The sequence below is a fragment of the Tachysurus vachellii genome, chromosome 5 (assembly GCF_030014155.1).
Source record: "Tachysurus vachellii isolate PV-2020 chromosome 5, HZAU_Pvac_v1, whole genome shotgun sequence".
Taxonomy (NCBI): Eukaryota; Metazoa; Chordata; class Actinopteri; order Siluriformes; family Bagridae; genus Tachysurus; species Tachysurus vachellii.
In genome coordinates this window covers 13420598-13441104 of record NC_083464.1, presented here as the reverse complement: position 1 = coordinate 13441104, position 20507 = coordinate 13420598, and the positions used below count along the sequence as shown (strand labels likewise).

At 38.7% G+C, this 20507-nt stretch overlaps 1 protein-coding gene across 1 annotated transcript in view; it reads left to right on the top strand.

Annotated features, from left to right (window-relative positions):
* rspo2 (R-spondin 2) overlaps window positions 1-20507 on the top strand; it is a 50454-nt gene that overhangs the window by 17134 nt on the left and 12813 nt on the right. Inside the window, exons 2-4 of the mRNA XM_060869192.1 lie at window positions 5994-6179; window positions 14266-14409; window positions 14961-15149. Of these exons, the coding sequence (XP_060725175.1) occupies window positions 5994-6179; window positions 14266-14409; window positions 14961-15149 (519 nt within the window). The remainder of the gene's footprint in view (window positions 1-5993; window positions 6180-14265; window positions 14410-14960; window positions 15150-20507) is intronic.

Here is a 20507-nt window from a genome sequence, read left to right as displayed (position 1 = left end):
AACTCTTGCCGGATACATTTATATATGACATCCACTGTTTAAGCATGGAGATTTGATCTACAAATTTACCAATGTCTGGCTTTCATGCTAAAGCCTGCAGCAAAAAAAAAAATCTCTCCAGTTAAGCTAATAATATGGCAAAGTAAAAAGCATTTATTCAGGCACATGCTGCTAAAGCATTATAAGCACTGAGATTGCTCTAAATTGTAAACATATGCATACAGTGCGAACTGTTAAAGTAAACTTGGAAAAAAGGCCCGAACCTCTAAATCCCGACCATTTCCAGCTGTAAAGTACTTTAAAATGAGGGCCAACATATTTGCTGATAAACTGAAACAGAAATGCATTTTTGGAACATAAAGCGCTGTATCCCCTTAACCATGACTGCCCCCCCACCCCCCCTTTTTTTTGTTGCAAAGAAACTCTTCCACAAGTATAATGAATAAAGTCATCTATAATGCATGTAGGGGGGCACAGTGGCTTAGTGCTTCACACATTTGCCTCCGGGGTTAGGGGTTTGGTTCTTCCCCCTGCCCTGTGTGTGTGGAGTTCATGTGCATGTTCTCCTCATGTCTCAGGGGTTTCCTCTGGGGACTCTGGTTTCCTCCCCCAGTCCAAAGACATGCACTGCATGATGATTGGCATCTTCAAATTGCCTGTAATGTGTGAGTGTGTGCGATTGTTTCCTGAGATAGATTGGCATACTGTCCTAGGTGTGTGAGTGTGTGTGACTGTGATTTGCCTCTTAGGGTGTCCCCTGCCTTGTATCCCGAATCCCCAGGTTAAGTTATGGGTTCCCTGAGACCCACCTGTAAGTGTTACAGATATAAGGTGGATGGACAGACGGGTAATAAGTGTAGTTGGTTTGATGCTGTTTTCTTTTTACACTTTGTTGACATTCTGAAAGCTTTGTTTCATGGACATGACTCCTAGTTTCCAGGACAAGTGGCTAGAGCTTTTGGCAGCCAAGTTCTGCTCTTAGACACTCAGCAAGGACGCTGTGAACTTGATAGCTCTCAAAGTCAGAGAAACAGAAGCGTATTTCTCCTGTGGTGTGCTATAGTTTTACTAGTCTTGCTTTTTGGTAGTGCATTACCCAAGGACTTTAAGGATGTTATATTACAAGTGCATGCTTCTGTTGGCAAACTTCATTTCCACCACAGAACAGAGACCTCATAAGAAGGCTTGGGTTTAGCTTCTGAGGGCTGAGGTTTACCCAGAGCTCTGGCTGTTTATGTCAAAAATATTGCTTTGCATGATTAAAAGGTTCCTCAGTTTGTTTTGTGTTTTTTACTTAACAGGTGCACATTTATAGGTCAGTTCATCATGCATACATCCATCTGATAACTTCAGTTCAATTTTTTTTAGTGATTTGCCTTTCTTGGAAGGGGACTATTTCTGGAATTGATTCTTAGACTATTCTGCAGAAACTGAACATCGATAATGAAGTGTGATTCCATTGGGTTGTTAGTGAAACACTGCAATCCTAACAGGATTTTTGAGGTGGTTGTAGTAGTGGTGAGGGCCTTGGTTGTTCTTTAGCAGCTTAGTCTAATGATGCTTCACATCTGTCTTTTACACAACTCTCACTAATTGGATGAACACAAAATTACCCCTAGTGATGTGGGTAACTTACTTTCTAGGGGGAGCATTCAAAGCTTGCAATCAAAGTTTGCAATCAAAGTTGCAGTTGTTTTATGGCTTAAAAAGTCACAAGCTTTTAATGACTCATTGTATAATGTGACGTGATAGAGAACAGTAAGAGAGATGGTGTGTGTAGTAGCATGAGTGTTGGAGGTTCATGTGTGTATGTCTCTGAGAGAGAGAGAGAGAGAGAGAGAATATAGGAGGTCTGCTTGGGTCTCCAGCAGTCACGGTTGTCTAGCGTTTGTTAAACGTACCTGAGATGGAGCACTATTCAGGCAGATCTCACTTGTGCCCTAATTGCTGTTGATCACAGTTCAAAACCAACATCTTCTGGCTGAAGTAATGCAGCAAAGGCCAAATATGGCGTCATGGCTCTCAATCTTCATGAACAAAAGAGAAAAACTTACCTGAAGAAACCACATTATTACCACTGCAGTTGGGCAGAAAGACACTGATATAGAATTAATTTGGAAGGATATTTTAATCCTCGCAAATTAGTTCTCATTTTTCATCGTGTCACGGCACGCAGACGGAAATCTGCTTGTCTGGATGAATGTTTCAGCCCTTACTATCGAGTGCCCGGTGTTCCTGTGCGGTGACGGCTGCGGGGTTAAGGAACACTATTGTTAGTTATGAAAGGAAAGTAAGTCTTGCCTGTGTGACAGATATCATAAATTCTAAAACCAGAGAGAAAGATTGAGTGAATATGGGAAAGAAATAAAAACCTGGCTAAGAATGAAATAACATCTTCAAAAGAATAATGATCTGCAGGCTTTCTGTCCAAACATATTCAGACATATACCTTTAATCAGTTAGTCCAGACACTTTGTCTTTCCTGTCAGGGGCTCTTTCCAAGCTGACAAGAAATGAGATGATGTGTTGGCTGATTGACATTTAGGTCTCCCTTTATAATATGGTGACACTGAACGTGGTTAACAGTATTTGTTTAAACTTTTCTAAATGTAGTGTTGAAAGTGCTGATTATTTTTCTCAGGGATTTTATCTAGGATATTTTTTTTTTTAATTCAGATGGATATACAGTACGCTTCAAATAAAGGGGTTTTAAAACGTGCGTAGTTGTCATGAGGTTTCCTGTTTATTTATTGTTTATGGAGGGAGCCAGTACTTTCTAACAATCAGAGGTTTTCTGACACAGGAAACATGACATGCTGCAGTTTTGTTTTATTGATTTAAAGAGAGAGAGAGAGAGTGTGAGAGAGAGAGAGAGAGAGAGAGAGAGAGAGAGAGAGAGGCAGGCTGGTGCAGGCATAATTGTTTATAGCTGTTAGAATGTAAGTAATGAAAGGAACTAATTTGTTTTGCAGACAAATGTTATTTAATGTTCTTTAATATGTAACTATATTGCTGTGGTATAAGAAGAGTATTGTATTTTATTTTGTTATTTAACCAGGAAGTGTGAGGAATCAGAAAGAGATTTACATTATTCTTTTTAAAACGGACTATAACTTTTAGAAATGTAAAAATGTAAAGGTGCACATGGGCTTAGTGGCTTGCACATTTGCATCACACCTCTGGGGTTCTACATGCATGGAGTTTGCATGTTCTCCTCATGCATCAGGGTTTCCTCCAGGTGGTCTGGTTACTTCCCCCAGTTCGTTATTTGTAGCTCTTAATTGTCCATGTGAATCGATATGTGTGTGAAATGGTACCAAGTTTATTTCCTTGTGCCAAGTTCCTGAGATATATTTCAGGCTCCCTGTGACCCAACCCTAAGCTGTCCAAGAAATAGATAAATGGTAAAAATGTAAAATCGAAATACACTCATGCTTTGTACTATAGCATCAGTTGATTTAGTTTTATCCATGGCAATTTACACAGAGCCTGGAGTTTCTAGAAACCAATGCTCTTTGATCGCTAGCATTTGTCTGTGACTTAAAACTTTGGCAGAAAAGATGTTTATATATAAAGTTCAGATTGTTGTTCTCAGATCTTGAATGCAGCGTTGCATGTGAATGGTGAAGGCTGATGTCTTTCTGATTGGAGGCTTCAGCTACTAAAAGCAGTCGATTACACTAAACCATCTATCCCAAGTTAGAAACGAATCTGAGTGTTGAGTCTGAAGTAGGTGCTACACACGCTTGTTTAGTTGTTTCCGCTCTAGGTAACTGTGTGTGCTGTGTGTAAAAGGGCAAAAGTGATTTTGGAAGTTTGTTATAATTTCTGGTTTAGAGCTTAAACATGAGCCCCTCAAGCAACTGTTGAAAATATTAGGTGGGATAAGAGACTCCAACCATAGTTGTTAAAGCCTCAGGTATAAATCAATTGGTGGTGAAATTTTTTTTTCATAGAATGTGGAAGCCCTGAGTCCTGGAGGACAGCAGTTGGACACCCCTGTCTGAAATGCACTGAATCTTAGCCTTCTATTTGACATAGCTGTGGTTTGAACCGGAGAAAAGACAAGACCTTGCTCCAAAATCTCATCAGCTGAAACCCATGCTTTCGAGTTTTCCATTTATTTAAGCTTAGTGTGTGGAGCGAGCGCACACTTTGCTGGGCTCTGCTGTACATTCTGAGTAGAATGTTACACAATACAGCAAACAAAACAAATCCTCACGAAGCAACGAAGCCCAGCAAACGCATAGGTTGCTAAGTCATGCTAATAGCAAGCAAGCATTTAACAGAACGTTATTAATGGGAATGTTGCTGAAACAGCTATGAATTGTTTCTTAACTACTAATAGGTGTTGTTGAAATGGATGACCGAGCTGCTGGCTGGATGAAGTTAAAATGGGCAAAAGATGAGGAAAGAAAGCAATAGTTTGCAATACCACCCACCAACTACCTAACTGATTGAATGCTCCAATGGCTGTCTGCTTTTAATACTTCCAGCCCAAATTTCCTCAATTCTCCATGCTACAATAGCAATCAGGGTGTAGTCTGGTGGGGAAGAGAACACAAATGTCAGGTTACTGTAAACACGTCAAAACTGTATACCATATGTCTGTGCAAGTGTGCAATGTGGTTGCATAAAAATGCGCCTACTTAGCCTTCTCATCACGTATTGTAAGCGTGCAATATGAAACCCAGTTTAATAGAAATTCAATATGGTATTTTGTTAGTGTTAAAATAACCGGAAGATGGCCTTCTGTACAAATGACTTTGATGTCAGTATCAGCTATATTCAAAATGGTAGACCAGCTTAGAGATTTATTTAGGTTTAGCTTTCCATGGGAGCAAACACTGAAACATTGGTTGTATTGTAACAAAATATTTAATGACAGAATGTGACACATTATTTACGTTTCTCAACAGTATATCAAATGCAGTATATACATTGCATGTCTGGAAAGAGCCACAGGGAAAGCTGATACTTTGATAGTATGGATCGTTTTACATTAGTCCCTGTTGATTTTTTTTTCCCATAAATCTTTTTCTTTTCCGAGCTAAAGCAATAGATATTGGGTAGGGATGGCTGAAAGATGCAGATTGTATGCATCGTGGAGGCTGAAACACACAACCTACGATCAATATAGACTTTATTAAGAGTCTTTAAAGAAATAAATGGCATCTCAGCTTTAAATTTCCCAAATGACTTTTTGTATCTTAGTAGACTTTTCATCTGTCATTGTCAAACGAATTCAGGATAAACATAAATAAAATCAACATCAAGTGAATATAGTAAAAGAGAAAGTTTAAAGATAAATGGACTAGTGTTCTAGCCCGGATTACCAACAGCAAGACAGCACATTTTGAAAATGGAAAAAAAATCCACTTATAATAATACACTCTAAAGGTTTATAGTTATTAACACTTTCCATTCAAGCTAACTTTAAATTGTTTAGAGACATACAGAGCTGCACAGGACCTCATTCTGCTTGCTCTCCCAAGGCATGAAATTTTCTAAAGCATTGTGGTAGGTCATACACTTAGTCCTGTTACTCTATCTCAGCGTGTGATATTTAAAACTTAGCCCCAATCAATAGTGCTGTCTCTTGTTTGCAGCTATTGTGTGCACCCGAGGACATTTTCCTGTAAACTGGACACTAAGAAGTTACACTAGGAGAAACTGTCGAGTTATTACTGGTTCTTTTGCCATGAAAATATGGCTTGAACCACGTTCATGAGATAAGCTCAAAACCAAATCAGAGTGACGTTTGCAGCGTTTTTCTTTTTTTTTTTTTTTACAGAAAAATTACGATTTTTGGATTCAGTGAGATTTGTAATAAAATGAATTGCGACGGCAAATCGTTCAAATCCTTTTTCTTTTTTGTAGTCGTTCTTAAGAAAAATAGTGTAATAGATGTTGTATCGTGTTGTTAATGTCAAGATGTCGACATATCACTGCTTTTTCGGTAAAACCAGTCTATGTCTTGTCATGTGTTTCAGCTAGCTATGTTTATCCACCCTGCAAAGGCTGCTCAGTGTGTTCGAAGGATAATGGGTGTATGACGTGCCAGCCCAAGCTCTTCCTTTTCCTGAGGAGGGAGAGGATGAGGCAGTATGGCGAGTGTCTTCATGTCTGCCCCTCTGGCTACTACGGCACCCGTGGGCCGGAGATCAACATGTGCTCAAGTAAGACCCTTCATCCTGTTCATTGCATGGACACGTACGCACCCACACACAAACACTCCTACAGCACACGTTTAGAGACTTGAATTTAGAACAGACGGAGGAGAGATCTTTCAGAGTCGTGCAAGTTGGATGGGAACCAAATGTGTTTAGAGCAGTCAAAGCTCCATGAGCAGTGGTTCTGCTTCAGTAGGTGCCATTTTGCATGTTTTACAAAGGTTGTTTGCGAAATGATCAGTATCAAAGAACACACGCACACACATGCACAAGTGCACACACACATATACACACACACACACACCAACACACATACAGACTTTTTAAAACTTTGCGTTAACATTCCAAAATAGTGTCCAGTAAAATTAAATGGTTTGATTTTAGTCTCTTTTCTTCATCATGTGCTCTGTAAAGACATCTGGATCCAATGCAGTTCACTGTGGAATCAATGGAAGTGAAATATGATTGGTTACATATACAGACGGAAACATCTGAATGACAGCACTGTGTTCACATAACCATTCATAACAGACCCATGTCTGGTGGTTAAATGATTTATTCAAAAATACTAGCTAACTTCCTTTCGAAACTTCCTGTCTCTTCTGTTAAAAGCTGTTCTGTCAAGTCTGTTGTGGTACAGTTATATGTGAAGCCATTCTGATGAAATTACTATAATAATCTCTAAAGCCACTGTTTATCACATTTATCAAACTTGTAGTGCTGATTGAGGATTACTGTCTGCATTTTATATTTCAAACACGGTCAAGCCAACACATATTCCAGAAGTTTAGGACACAGCTCAAGTATTTCTGGATATTTTAAACACATTATATGATAAAATGCAGGTGAAAGAGCAAATTTTCCAGCATACTTCTAAGTAGACTTGCAGCTATTTGCATTTGTGACATCCTGGCATATCTCTGAGACCAACAGCGCTAGCTCGCTAACCCTAGCGAGATAAAACACAATTTAGAGAACAAAAAATATTATGCCTGGTTGCTTCTTATGTATATTTTTATGATCTAATTTGTTCTCTCTGTCTCTTTTACTATATAACATGCGTATTTAGTTTTCCCTGAGCCAGGTAGTAAGCTAACTAAAACTCAGAGTGATAACGTATACAGTACACACAATCAGAAAGTATATCTCTTTCTCTCAAATGACAGATGGCTGTTTGTCACTTTGGGGGTCATAAAACTGAGGCATGATAATATTTTATCTTTCTACATTTCCATTTGACAGGATAGTTAGAACAGCCCAGGAGCTATAATATGACAGGAACTAAAATGCTACTCTTTATGCTATACAGCTATAAAACAATAATAAACAATACATCCTACTCTTTCCTGACTCAATTGCATGTAAATTCATGTAAAAAATGCACTTTATATTTCCTCAGACATACATGGATAACAATATTACACTGAAGTCTAAATCTTGGACATGACCCTTGCGACCAAATGTTGTCATTTCTCTGCTGAACTCTGTAAATATTATGATTTTAATTTTCTAATAAATAGACTTAAAGAGCTTGTAGTTTTTCTAATGAGGTATGATCGGTGCATAAACCTTAAAGCCTGTATAATATACTCCCAGCTTAGAATTGTTTTTGTTCACTAAATTTAACCAGACATCCCCCTCAGAAACATGCTGTTTAAATTAAGCGCTCAGTATTCAAACAACGGTGATGGAGGATAGCAATATCTTACGCCTGTCTGTTGAAAGAATACAAAACTCCTATTAGCAAAATATGTCCCTCTCCTCCCAAAACGCTGGCCAGCATCATAACATTATTTTAACATTTGTATCTGGCTGGAGACACTCTGGGGCTTTTGTAGGTTTAGAGAAAAGCCTGAGGTGTTGGCTGAGTTTGTCATGTGAAAACAGAAAGGAACTCGAACCCAGTAGGTTGTGGGAGCCAAGCTTCTGACAGACGTGGCTGAAACAGTTCCTCAGAGGACCATGTCAGGACCTCCAGGCCCAATAATGTAGACACACCGCAGACACCTCAGCAAAAAAAAAAAAAAGCCACTTCCTTGCCCAAGACCAAGATTTTTTTTCTCCAGTTTTAGTGAGCACTGAAATATAGATGGGAAGTCAGACTGAGATAAATTTCTGGTCATAAACTAGTGGCAAAAATTCTGGATCCTCTGAGCCATTTGTGTCATCTGTGAATATTGATCTTAAAGCAGACTGATGTATGACAAGTTAATCTGCTTTCCCATTTGATTTGATCTTCTCCCAGAACAAAACCTCACAGTCATGTACCATTAGATCTCAACAGGAAGCTTACTTTGATCCCAATGTGATCCCAATTTCGGTAATAATCCAGTCTCACATTTGACCCTCGTAATTCTATAAGTTTTCTTCCTGGGATAAGCTGTTCTTATCTGTCAGGCATAATAGGATGTTCTAAGAAGACTAGCTCAAAAAGTTCATTGTTGGGAAATGGCACACTAGAATCACATAACGTGGAATGTACCATTACAGCGTGACTTGGTCATGTTTTCAAAAAAAGCCGACTCTGAGTTCACTTAAGGAGCTGTATGATATTACGCTCAAGTGTGTCTGTGTGATGTTGTATCCTTGAAGACATTGAGAGGGAAAAAAAAAACAACAAAGGCAAAGGAGCGGCAGGTTGACACTGTGTCAGAGAGCCTTTCTCAGGGGCGAGAGGGTCAGGTGGTGCTCTGAGACATCCACCAGATTGCACTCTCTCTAAACACTCTCTGGTAAGCATCATCTCAGTGACCCCAACCTACAGGTGCACACTTTAGCCACAAGGGAAAAATAGGTCATTCTACTATTCCATGTGGGAAGATGGACCAGAGTGAAGGGGGTAAAAAGTGTTAGATGGGGAGGAAGTGTAAAAGATAAAAGTGGAAAAAAGAGGCTTGGAGGGAGAAAAAAACTGTGCAGGTATAGTCAGTTTTTCCACAACGTTGTCCAGTGAAACCCTCTCTCTCATCGATCTGGAACCCTCCCATTTTCTGCTTTTTCTCCCAAATGACTCTTGACTCATTGTATTTTAACAGTGTTATACACACACACATACACACACACACGTACACACGTACACATACATAAATTCACATATGCATAGCTGAGGTGGTTCCACTAGAAATTAGATCTTAACTACAGTAAATGGAGAATCTAATAACAGCAATAACTTTAACAGATGTCACCAAGACACTTAGAAGCTCAGTGGGTTCATCCAGCCCATTTATCTTTATAGGTATAACGCTTCTCTGTAAAAGATAGAGGCACTGAAGATGGCAGCATACATGAATAATGTAATAATTCTAAGCATCATTGTGTCTTTACGGCAGTCCATTTTCACTGCAAGTCATTAAAATTTTAAAATGATTCCTTTTAAATTGTGGATGATGAATTATTAAAATCAGTACAAACTGCTGGTGCTTCCTATAGTTTACAACAAAGTGTTGCTCTGACTCTGAGAAGTCTGTAACTAAGATTGCGTTCTTTTAGGAGGATTCTCATAGAACAGAGTATAAGGGTTTCTGTTTTACAGAGAGCTCTAATAACATATTGATTTGGGTTTGGAGGCACTCTGGCATTCATAAGGTTTGTGTTAAATCTTTGAAAATAACCTGTTCCTAAATTTAATATAGTTTCCCCAAAACAAACAAACAAAGTTTTTTTTTCTTATTTATTCTTAAAAAGCTGTGAAGGTTTATTATATCAAGTGTGAAATATTTACAGTTTACCTGACTTTGTTGAAGAAGCCTTAAGTGTTAAGGAGAACAACAAATTTAGTGCTGTTTGACTTTTCTCTGTAAAACCTAATATTGTATATGGCAATAATCACACTTTCCAATAACAACAAAAAAAAACATTGTTAATTTGTTACCTGTAATGTATATGCCACAAGACGATCATTTTATCTTGTGAATTTTTTGCCTCATGCATTTTAAAATATGTTATAGATACTTTATAATTCATTCCACATATGAGAATGCAGACGTTTGAACCCGTCATATCCCTTACCTCCATCCTGTCCTAACTCAGTGTATTTAAATGAATTTTTGGAAATCTTGTGTTGCTGCTTTGGAAGTTAAACAAAATGCCCCATGCCTAAAATGGTACCCCAAAACCATTAAGGACTCAGCACTGCCCAGCAAAATGTGGTGTAAAGCTGCCAGAGCTCTGTATCCTTTGGTTATAAATGGGCTGTTCCATTTACAGTGACGTCATTTGAGACCTGCAAAACAGCGGTTGCATTTGGCCCCTGTGTCTGCACCGACCACATAATGCAACTTGGGCCAGACAGTGTGAAAGGCGCCTGTCCCTGATCTGTCAGCAGCTCTGTGCAGAAGCAACACTAAATGGGTTTGGTGCATGCTGCAAATCTGCACATCAGTGAGACTATCTAGTGTATCTAATCCATTTCTGTCCCGGAGGGATGAGAGCTTCCTCTTCTTTGGTAGAAGAACAACATTTTATGTTAGATTTTCCTTCTTAAGTAGTGATGGCCAGAAATGTATAGTTGTTTGTAATTTGTTCTGTTCATGATAGAGAGGCACTATCTCAGTGATAGATGGGAACACCATCTCGTGTGCAGAGCTGCCTGTGCAACCGTCAGCACTGTCCCTGTTAAAGCCCTGGGGAAAACCGCAAAAGGCATGGCTTACCACTCAGCATTACTAGATGACATGGCTGGGTGTGAGCAAGAAGTCTGTGTGATATGCCTTCACCAGCAGAAGGTCAGAACAGCCAGGCTGCCTCCGCTGGGCCTGCTGAAGGAAAAATGGAAAAATGTGGCTGGATTTTTTCCCCCACCTCGGCATGGTGGTTAGAGGCTGGTTAAGGGCGGACATCCCTGCTGCACTAAGCATCTACTGAAAGCTTCACAAGGCGTCAGGCCAAATTCAACTTTTGTCCACTTTTTAAAAAAGACTTGACCTGTGGGTGTCTAGTCGACTTGTTTTTATAAGCAGGATTTATGTGTCTGACGATGTTTGCCTAAATCTCAACAATGCCATTTATATATATATATATATATATATATATATATATATATATATATATATATATATATAGAGCAACATATAAAAAAAACAAGGATACAAAGTCATGTACTAAAGATAAAAAAAAAAGTTTGTGGAAGTTGTGAAAGGATTGTTTGTTTTTCATTACACTAATTGCCATGATTGAATTAAATTATAATTTTTTCATTATTATTATATTTTTGACTTTTTCAACATTTATCATTTTGTGCATGCCAACTAAGATGATTTCTCATTAATCCTTCAGGAATATTGCAATCCAATACTGATACACTTTTGTCTTTTTTCCCCTGTTCAGTGATGCTGCGAGTGATCGCTAACTTAAAAGCAACATGAAAGTGTTGCCTGCGAATGTTTTTTCAGCACTTTTGAGATTCTGTGTCAATCTCATTTACCACATACGTATCTATGCAGAAAGCCCACTGCATTGAAACTGTTCCAAATTAAACATACTTTTCAAGGAGGGTAAAAGTGTAGAGAGAGCAGAAAGGTTTCAGCACGGCTTTAAAAGAGGAAACGGAAGAGCAATGCCTGAGAGATTGAGGTGCTAAGATTAATGACCTGCTTGCCATAGTGAATAATATAAATTGGCCAAAAGACTTTAGTGGAATTGTAGGGAAAGAGGAGCCCTGAAAAGTATCATGGAAGGATGTAAATTTTCCAAGGAAAATTAAAGGAGCAGAAGTTTGTTTTGAGTATGCACTGCGAGAAAAGTCTGTACAGCTCACATAGAACTGGGGTTAGAACTGATTGAGTGTTAGTGAGATCTCTGGTGACTGAGGTGTGTATACAGTGAAGCTTTTAGTTGGTACGCTACTGATTAGTGACGTTACAGTAATTTAATGGCTTTTAAAAATGTATGTATTAGGGTTTTAGCATCTCTGAATTCAGAGAAGGCTAGCAGTATTATAATGAGTATTCAAATATGATATGACAAAGGTGTTGTCTTGCGTCTTGGGTGTTATTTCCTTGTAATTTGGTATGCTCCTTAGTTGAAGTATTATTTAAAATCGTATAAAGATGTTATGTGTAATACAAAAAAAAGTTTATATGAAATGTGATATTGCCTTTTGGCCTATGCGGTGATGTTCAGTATTTCAGAATCTGGCCTGCTGTTTACAGATGGTTCCTTAGGAAGCTGCTGTCTGAGCTTTATGCCAGACTTGAGTGTGTTTTTTTCCCACCTGGTTTTCCCTTGTTCTTTCCCTTTTCTGTTGGGTAAATGATGTGATCAGGTGATGACAGGCTCACCATGGCTGATGGTTAATGGACGGGGAGGGTTGTCCTATTACAGTTCTGATTTATTAGCTGTTGGTGCCTATCATGTGCTGGACATGTAGGGACATCGAACTGCTCAGAGCTCTTATTCCGCTGGCAACAAAAGCACACCACATCCTCCTGTGTGGCCTTTGCATCTATGCCAAGAACTCTACAGTACATTGAAACTTGACCAGCTAAAGCACATGTTTATTAAACAGGGCTGAGCTGTTGTGGTGTCTGCTGGGGTGTCGGGGTGAAGACAGCATGTTGGAGACAGATATGAGAAAAAGATTTGTTTACGTTTACACAGTCTACTGTTGTACCATAGTGAATCTATGAGAGCTATTCAAGGATGGTTGAGCCTGCCATATTATTCCTTGTATCACATTGTATTCTGTTCAGAATCTTCTCAAAGCCTCAAATATTCTCTGTTCTGCTCAGGAAGGAAATTCCCACTCATTATCTGCTTATATTTTACTGGTCTGTTACTCCACAGCTGGAGCATGTGATAAAGGTGATTGTGAATGTTGTGTTCAAGACTGTATCCGATGTGAGTGTCATGTCAAATTTGGCGACCAGTGGTCTGCATCAAAATGCAGGAATCTTCTCAGACCTGTAAATCTTAGACTGGTTTGGAGGACAGATTTTATGGACTGGGCCAAAAATATGTAGATATTTTTCTGAATATTGAATAAAAGCTCTAATTAACTTGGCTTATTAAATGAGAAATTATAAAAATAACCCCTAATTAATTTCACACACTATGATACTAATCCACACAATAAAAACAGATCCACATAACATCCAATTTACAAAAGCATGAGCTGTGCTTCATGTATAAAATTTAATTTTAAGAATCTGTATCTGGCATTTGAGACTGTGGGCAAAAAGTGAGTCAGTTGGCAATGTTGCCTAAAGAGCACCAATACTACAGAATATGAATAATCAAGTGGCATGAAAAATTGCTAAAATCTGAGAATCGCAAAGCTCATCAGACAATCAGACGTCTCATGGGGCTTCTAAGCATCATCATAAACCAGATCACTCTAGGGAACTCCTTTTAATCATGTACTCTAATGCCTGGTCCTGTTGGCTCAGCTAATGTAATCTGCTTGAGAATCATGTATTATTTGTCAAATCCAATCTTGACAGCGTGGGTCATAAGAGGAGAGGTTCTTCACCATGACTGGACACTGGCACTGGTCAATAGCTAACAAATGTTTCTCTCTTCTTTTTCTAAGTTAAAAACTGCAGCCATAGCTGGGTTTAATCACAATATGGGGAATTTACAACTTGGTGGTTAGAAGATCATTTATCATACATTATCTCTCTGGCTTTGAATAAATGAAACATAGCAGACTACAAATAACAAATAAGGCATGTGAGCACAGCTTCAGATACATGTGAAAGAGTTGTTGTATAAGATAGACCATTTTACTTTGTGCTTTTTCCCCCTACTGATGAGGTAATGAATTGAGACCTCTAGTATTGGATGGTTGTATGATCTCAACACACACACGCACACACACACACACACACACACACACACACACACACACACACACACACACACACACACATACATACACACACACACACAGACACAGCATGGTCTAAAATGTCTGTCAGGGATAAAGCTCAATCTGCAATTTAGCACTGCCTCAAGCAGACATTTGCAAATCCCACTTTTTAACCTTAATCATTTTACAGCCCCTCGTTCAGCCTTGATCAGAAGCAGATGCGTAGATAATGTTTATGTGCTCACCACCTTTTTATTTTAATCTCTCTTTCTTGCCTCTCTGCAGGATGTAGGATAGATAACTGTGAGACCTGCTTCAGCAAAGAGCATTGTACAAAGTGCAAGCCTGGATTTTACTTGCACAAAACCCGCTGCTATGAGAAGTGTCCAGAGGGCTTTGCTCCACTGGATGACAGCATGGAGTGTGGAGGTGAGGAGTGTCTGCATTAGAGAAAGCACTGAGATAGCATGGAGTTAGAAACAAAAGGCAGATGGTCATTCTGTTACAGTAAAATAATCCACCAACATAATAAAAACTTTGGACCATCACTACCATGAAAGATTTTTCATATATAATATAACACAATGTGATATTAAAGTCCACAGTGTTGTATTGCTTTGATTTGATTACAATTTCAATGTCATGATTTTGAATCATTTATTCATTTAATGTTATGGAAGGCGCATGAGACAAGGTTCTGCTATTACATATGTTATAACAGATATAAACAGTTATTCTCTCACCATACCATGAGAACCCATAGCTTGTCATGTTACTGAGAAACTGCTAAAAGTCTGCTGTCCTGAAGACTTAATGACTGACACCTGACACCTGACAACTGACTTAAATATTAAGTAAATGTCTTATTACAAAAGACTTCACTTTAACAAGAAGTATGGGTATTTGTTTTTAAATATGAAAACATGCTGTAATGTTGTGTGTTAACTGTGAATTTCTAAATGCTTATCTTGTTCTTTCAGAGGGCTGTGAGGTGGGTCAGTGGAGTGATTGGGGGACGTGCACCAGGAGAAACAAAACATGTGGCTTCAAGTGGGGATTGGAGACTCGCACACGACACATTGTGAAGAAACCACCAAGGGATACGATACCGTGCCCTACAATTGCTGAGTCCAGAAGGTGCAAAATGCCTATGCGACACTGCAGGAAAGGTGAGATACACCATATATTAACACTCCTTTGGTCTAACTCTTTAAATGAAATTTAAATGAGCGTAATGCATTTTGAGCAGATGCTAGAAAATGTCCCATACTCGATACATCTCTCCAGAGTGAGACTAACAACAACACCAGAGTGTAAAAGCCAGTCAGAGATGCATTTGCACATCTTCAGAAAATCTTTCTTTTTCATGAAACATTTTCAGATATGCCAGAAATGATGACGATAATATGAATATGCAAATTAGCCCATGATGACTGTTTTGTGCAGGCATTAGCTACTTTCCCTTATAAAGTACTGGCAGTGCTGCCATGGAGTGAGTGGGCAATGTGTAAAATCACTGGACGTATATTTTTGGTATGTTTTCAAGCCTTGCATAAAGAGACCATCTTATAGATTCCCTCTCAGTGAGAAAGGCCATATCAGAGTCTAAGTAGAGACAAACGCAGCACTTTAACATTCACCTGTTTCACCATAATCTTTTTTTTTTCTTCTCTACACTGTCTTCACTAACCTCAATACTTTTTATTTGAATTGTAAGTGGCTGGTGGTGTGTTTTCATGCATGATACATTACTGTTTTCCATGCTCACTTTAGCCTGCCTGCTATGTTTTGCCGCAGTATATTTTCTCTTGGCTTCTCCTCTCTCTTCATAGTGGAATTGCTCAGTGTATGAAGTGCAGTGGCACTCTCTGTTTCCTCTCGTCTACTCAAGACTTATTTGCGGTACGTGCTGCATGCAGCTTCACTATTAATAGAGAGGTCCAGTCTGGAGGAAACTATTTGCACTCTAAGCACACCCATAGAAATAGTTCTTTCTTCGTTTAATATAGATGGGCCCACCTTGCTAATGAAAATAATTGCCATCTTGGGAAAGTCTTATTAGCCAAAATGTATTAAAGAATTCATGTCTATCCTTTTTATTTTTAGTACCTGCTGACCTGATTACATATATTTAATTTGTGGTACTTCAGTTATGTTTCTGTTACACTAATAGACTTATAATTGCAATGTAAGGTCACCATAAAAACACTTCCTGTAACCCTAGCTGTTTTCATTTTCAGTAACGTGGAGTGTTTTTATCTTTTTAAAATGAATTCATTAAGCGTCTGCAGTACACATGGACTGTATTAATTTAGTTTGAATATCAATATTTATTTAACTGCTTCTTGGCATCAAATGAGGAAGCCAAAAATATCATTCTGAACTAAACCCCTTCATTCACAGTTCAGACTGCTGTGTGTTTCAGCACACACAGATCCTAGAATTTGGGTACACCCAAAAAAAAAAAAGCCTGAAATGAACAGGCATGGTGTTCAGGTGAGATGTGAGAAGTGCAGTGATGTGCTTATTAGAGGAATAAATCTGAAATGGGTTATGTGCTGTTTCCCTTTGTCAGAAGCAATGAAATATCGAAAACTCTGTGCTTGAAAGAATAATTCTCTTTTCTCCTACCTGACATTTCCTAAATTTGTTTATTATACTTAATAATTATTAAGCACTGTGATACACACGTATTGTCATAACCAGTATGATCTAGTATATGGTCAGTAATCGGGGCCATTGTTAACATTAACTGAATGCACTGAAGAATCGTTTTCAGATTTCCGATCAGATTCATTTGAGTCAGAGATAGCATATACTTACATGATTTGCAGATATAATAATGACCGTCCATCCATTCTCTACACTACTCATTCTACTGGGTTCTGGGGAACCTGGAGCCTATTCTAGGTGACTTGCAGTACAAGGCAGGACACACCCTGGGCAGGATGCCAGTCTAGCCCAGGGGTCACACACACACATTACAGACCATTTAGAAATGCCAATCAGCCTACAATGCATGTCACCGGACTACCCGGAAGAAACCCCTGAGGCATGGAGAGAACATGCACGTGAACTCTACACACAGAGGCGGAAATCATAGCAGCAAACCTGGAAGTGTGAGGCAACCTTGCCTTCCTGCATAATGATTAAATCCTGGATATGGAAATAGTGTAAAATCTGAATATTTTGCTGTCCCAGTGAGACTGTACATGTCTCATATCCAGAGTTCACTGAAATGGAATTAATGAATGAATGAATTAATTAATGAACAGTGCTACTGAATGTTCAAATCTGAAGGTATCGATCTTACAGTAGCTCTATTTTGTAGGATTAGTAGGTTTATTTATTTTTTTAATAAATTATATTTATTTATTTATTTTAAAATCTTCTCTGGGTTATTTTGTCTATAGTAAACTCTCAATTACAGCACTTGAATGGCAGACACTTGGATGGCTATTCATAAAGAAAATAACAATTTTTTTTTTACTCAACAAAGAAATACATACAGTATAGTTATTGATATAAGGAGATGTTTATTTAACATTTATGGTGTCCAGTGTCAGCACTTTGTAACAGTCAGTATTTTCTTTCCATGGGAAATGTTCAGTATAGAGGACTTGGTTTCCATTTTTCAGTAACATGATAAGTTGCATTTTTTTTGTCTTATTAACTTTAAGAGACAGAAGAAAAAAAAAACAGAGAGGCAAGTGAATGAACAGACATTTATAACTGCTTTAATCTAAGTGTAACTACTTGACCTGTGGAAATTCCACAGTGTTAAATGTTAACCATTAATAAATAAATAAAAACTCTTTGAGGATGAAGCATTTTAATAAAACACAACATGCTTTATCCACTTTAGTTCTGAACCCGGGGCTCTGATCAGCACAGCGTCACCACTCAGCGTTGATTGTTTTCCTTTAACAGCACGTCCTGTCATATTTTATTCCTTACTCCAACCTATATGTCTGCAATTTGCATTTTGCCTCCGAGCTGTAATATTACACTGCCCTAACCCACTCAGAGCTCATTCCTCTTGACATCTCTGTTCTAACTCTGCCAAATTGCTTGGCAAATCGTTGTCCATTCTACTTGATGTATCTGTTACAACACTGCCAGCTGTCATGCTCCGCCTCTTCAAATCAGGTTTGGAGGTCAAGGAGTTTATATTTAAACTATTCTTTCTCTTCTCTGCTTGAGGTGTTTATTGCTTTGTTGCAGGATGAGAGTTTTTTTGCTATAAATTGTCAAATGGTGATACATTTTTTATTCATTATTTTATATTCAAAACTCATACATTCAAAAGAATAGTTTTTTATTGCTTATACCAAGCTCCATTATTTTCTATAATTAGTGTGAATCATGTTATTTTGTGTGCCCTGCGATGGGTTGGCACTCCGTCCAGGGTGTATCCTGCCTTGATGCCCGATGACGCCTGAGATAGGCACAGGCTCCCCATGACCCGAGGTAGTTCGGATAAGCGGTAGAAGATGAATGAATGAATGAATGAATGAATGAATGAATGTTATTTTGTTCCTTTATTATCTTGTATGTTGTTCCTCAAAAACGTGTTATCGTGCCATCATTTCCAAGCAGTAGTAGAAATTTGACATGATACCGTGATGGCTGTCTGACCCAGTTAGTAAAATGTCTGATGACCAGGAAAGGACCAAAGCCTTTGAATTTAGGCTTTGAGAACATTTCTCAGTCCTTTGTTAGAACAGTGGACTGGATAGAATTTCTCCCAGCTGACCTCTTAAATTACACTGGATTCCAAGGGCTGTGTAAATAAGTCCCTGAATGCTACCTAATATGAAAGCTTTTCTCCGCTTATACAACAAATTACATTTAGACACCAAATGGGATTATGATCAGTCTATAAACATGCATGTTTAAACATATGTCACAGTCTCATGAGGACCAAATAGCACGAGAAGAAGCAGAAGGTGACCAAGGAGATGTGCAATGGGTAATATCACTATTTCCATAATATGCCTAAAAGCAGACACTATACACCAGGCTTGGGTTACATAAGAAAAGAAGTTCTATACTGTTATGGATTAAGTTGATACTGGATATCAGAGAATAAGAGAAAGCAGCAGAGAAAAAAAAGACTAAGAATATGCAGGTCTACTATTTCTGGCATTGTTTATCTGATCATCCTGTTTCCATCACGCTCGATTCAAATACCACTACGAATTATTTACAGATTTTTACAGATATTCAGGCTTCACTCTTGATCGGACCAACCGGATTTATGCTGCCCTTACCAGTGTACCACTGAAAACATGGAAAACGCTTATAATTATTTGCATTAGTGAAATGTTCTAATGATGGTGTAGTTCTTCTACAGGATTCCACAGCAGCCATCAGGCGTGGAAATTCAGTGTTGCTTGGCTGCTCAGAGTTGGAGCTTGGGAGTCGGTTGCTGTGCCAACGCTCCCCTACAGGCACTTCAGCCTATTGTGGCAGTGTGTGGCGGGACTCCCTGGGGTGGGCTACTGCGTGGCCCATAAACACTGTTTATTAATAGGCGCTTGACTGCTTTCGAAAATGAAACGCCTGCTGAGCTCCATTCTGCGCCTTCCTCTGCCCCTGTCATCATACAGAGAAAATATGCTAGAGAAGAACAGAAGATTGTAGCTGAGAAGAGAAGAGAAGCGATTTTAGGAGAGAAGGGAAAAGAAGAGTAAAGAAGAGAAGAAATTCAAGACTAAAAGCTTCCTAAGAAAAACATCTTAATGGTTGTATCTCTGTAAACAGTCTTGTCAGCACCCTTAAGTAATCTTCCAGCATGTCACTTATCTGATGTTTCCAGCCCGCCAGCTCAGCTGACTCTACACAGACCTGTCAGGCCCATGGAAGTTTCCTTTGCAAAAAACCCCATTTACGCAGAAGGATATTTTACATAACTAATATTAACTGTTGTGCAAACAACTAACAATGTTTCTGCTCACAACAGTAAGCCCTTGAGGAGAAGAGAAGAGAACAAGTGGACTCACTTGGTAATTTCACCGATGTAGCAAAACCGCTTTATCCGACTCAGACAGCAGGAAACAGTCTGATGAGAACACACATTACTGAGCATGTGTGTGGATAAAAAATAAGCCTTTTTTGGAAAGTGCTATGTATGCAATGGATGATATGGCATGAGAGACAGAGACACTCACTTCTAATCAATTATTTCAAATGGCTCCCGGATTTAACTTCAAGCTGAAGCACCTGGTGTGATGCCATCGATTTCCCATTTCTGTAAACGGAGAAATGTGCGTCACTGTTTCATTTACCACCTGCACTCAAATAATTTACTTTCCTGCTATAGGATATGTCGATCTAATACATCTGCTAGACTAATACATCAAAGAAACCTCAGTTAAGATGCCTTTTAAAGTTGTGTTTGTGACTTTAAAGTTTCAATCTAAGCTAACTTGCCAACGTATCATTGGCGAAAAATCCAAACTCGACCCATCACAGCAACAAACAAAATAGACAGGATCTGATGTCTTGATCTGCTTGAACTGAAT